Source organism: Condylura cristata, unplaced genomic scaffold, assembly GCF_000260355.1.
Source record: "Condylura cristata isolate star-nosed mole 26May11 unplaced genomic scaffold, ConCri1.0 scaffold00033, whole genome shotgun sequence".
NCBI lineage: Eukaryota > Metazoa > Chordata > Mammalia > Eulipotyphla > Talpidae > Condylura > Condylura cristata.
This window is the reverse complement of record NW_004567134.1, coordinates 18,577,988-18,579,032: the sequence shown is the minus strand read 5'-3', so window position 1 is coordinate 18,579,032 and position 1,045 is coordinate 18,577,988. Positions and strand designations below refer to the sequence as shown.

The window sequence follows — 1,045 nt, the reverse complement described above, 5'->3', positions numbered from 1 at the left end:
GCGGGCGCCGCCTTGCGGGGCAGCAGGGCTGACGTGCGCCCGGCCCCGGCCCAGAACTTCCTGCGCTGCCAGAACAACAAGACCAACTACAACCTGGTGTGCGAGACGCTGCAGTTCCTGGACTGCATCTGCGGCAGCACCACCGGCGGCCTGGGGCTGCTGGGCCTGTACATCAACGAGAGGAACGTGGCGCTCATCAACCAGACGCTGGAGAGCCTCACCGAGTACTGCCAGGGGCCCTGCCACGAGAACCAGGTGCTGGCGCAGGCCGGGCCGGCGGAGCGTGGCGGGCCGCGGCGTCTCCCGGGCGCCGGCCGGCCTCACGCGCCGTCTGTGCCCAGAACTGCATCGCCACCCACGAGTCCAACGGCATCGACATCATCACGGCCCTGATCCTCAACGACATCAACCCGCTGGGCAGGAAGAGGATGGACCTCGTGCTGGAGCTGAAGGCAAGGCGGCGGGGCGCCCCGCCCGGCCCCCGCCCGGCTCCCGCGTTCCGGCTGGCACGCCCTGCCGAGCCCCAGGTCTGGGGCCCCCGTGGGCCTCCGACTCCGTCCCCTTGAGGGCGAGGCTGGCCGAGACCAGCTGACCGCGCCTGCTCTGCACCCCGCTCCTGTTCGTCCTTTCCGGGGGCCCTGTCGTCCGCCCTGCTGCTCAGCAGAAGGCAGGCGCCGCGTGTTGTTTAAAACAGGGGGGCTCCCTGACCTCCGACCCGCCCCTTCCGGTCCCGGCGCCCACGTCAGGCCGAGGGCGGTCAGGGCGAGCAGCTGACGGGCACCGGAGGGCGGGTCCAGAGGGAGGGTCCAGGCGCTCCGCTGGGCGCGGCCTCCCACGCGCCCGGTCTGTCGCTCCCGGGGGCGCCCTCCGCGGGCATGGGCCCGGCGGCCCACCGCGTGCCCCTCCCCCAGAACAACGCCTCCAAGCTGCTGCTGGCCATCATGGAGAGCAGGCACGACAGCGAGAACGCCGAGCGGGTGCTGTACAACATGCGGCCCAAGGAGCTGGTGAGTGCGGCCGCGCCCGCGCCAGGGCGCCCGCGCCC

At 72.8% G+C, this 1,045-nt stretch overlaps 1 protein-coding gene across 1 annotated transcript in view; it reads left to right on the top strand.

Moving 5' to 3' along the window:
* The window catches only part of ITPR1 (inositol 1,4,5-trisphosphate receptor, type 1), an 83,864-nt gene that overhangs the window by 71,465 nt on the left and 11,354 nt on the right, over positions 1–1,045 (top strand). The window contains exons 22-24 of the mRNA XM_012732094.1: positions 27–255; positions 342–452; positions 912–1,007. Coding sequence (XP_012587548.1) covers positions 27–255; positions 342–452; positions 912–1,007 — 436 coding nt within the window. The remainder of the gene's footprint in view (positions 1–26; positions 256–341; positions 453–911; positions 1,008–1,045) is intronic.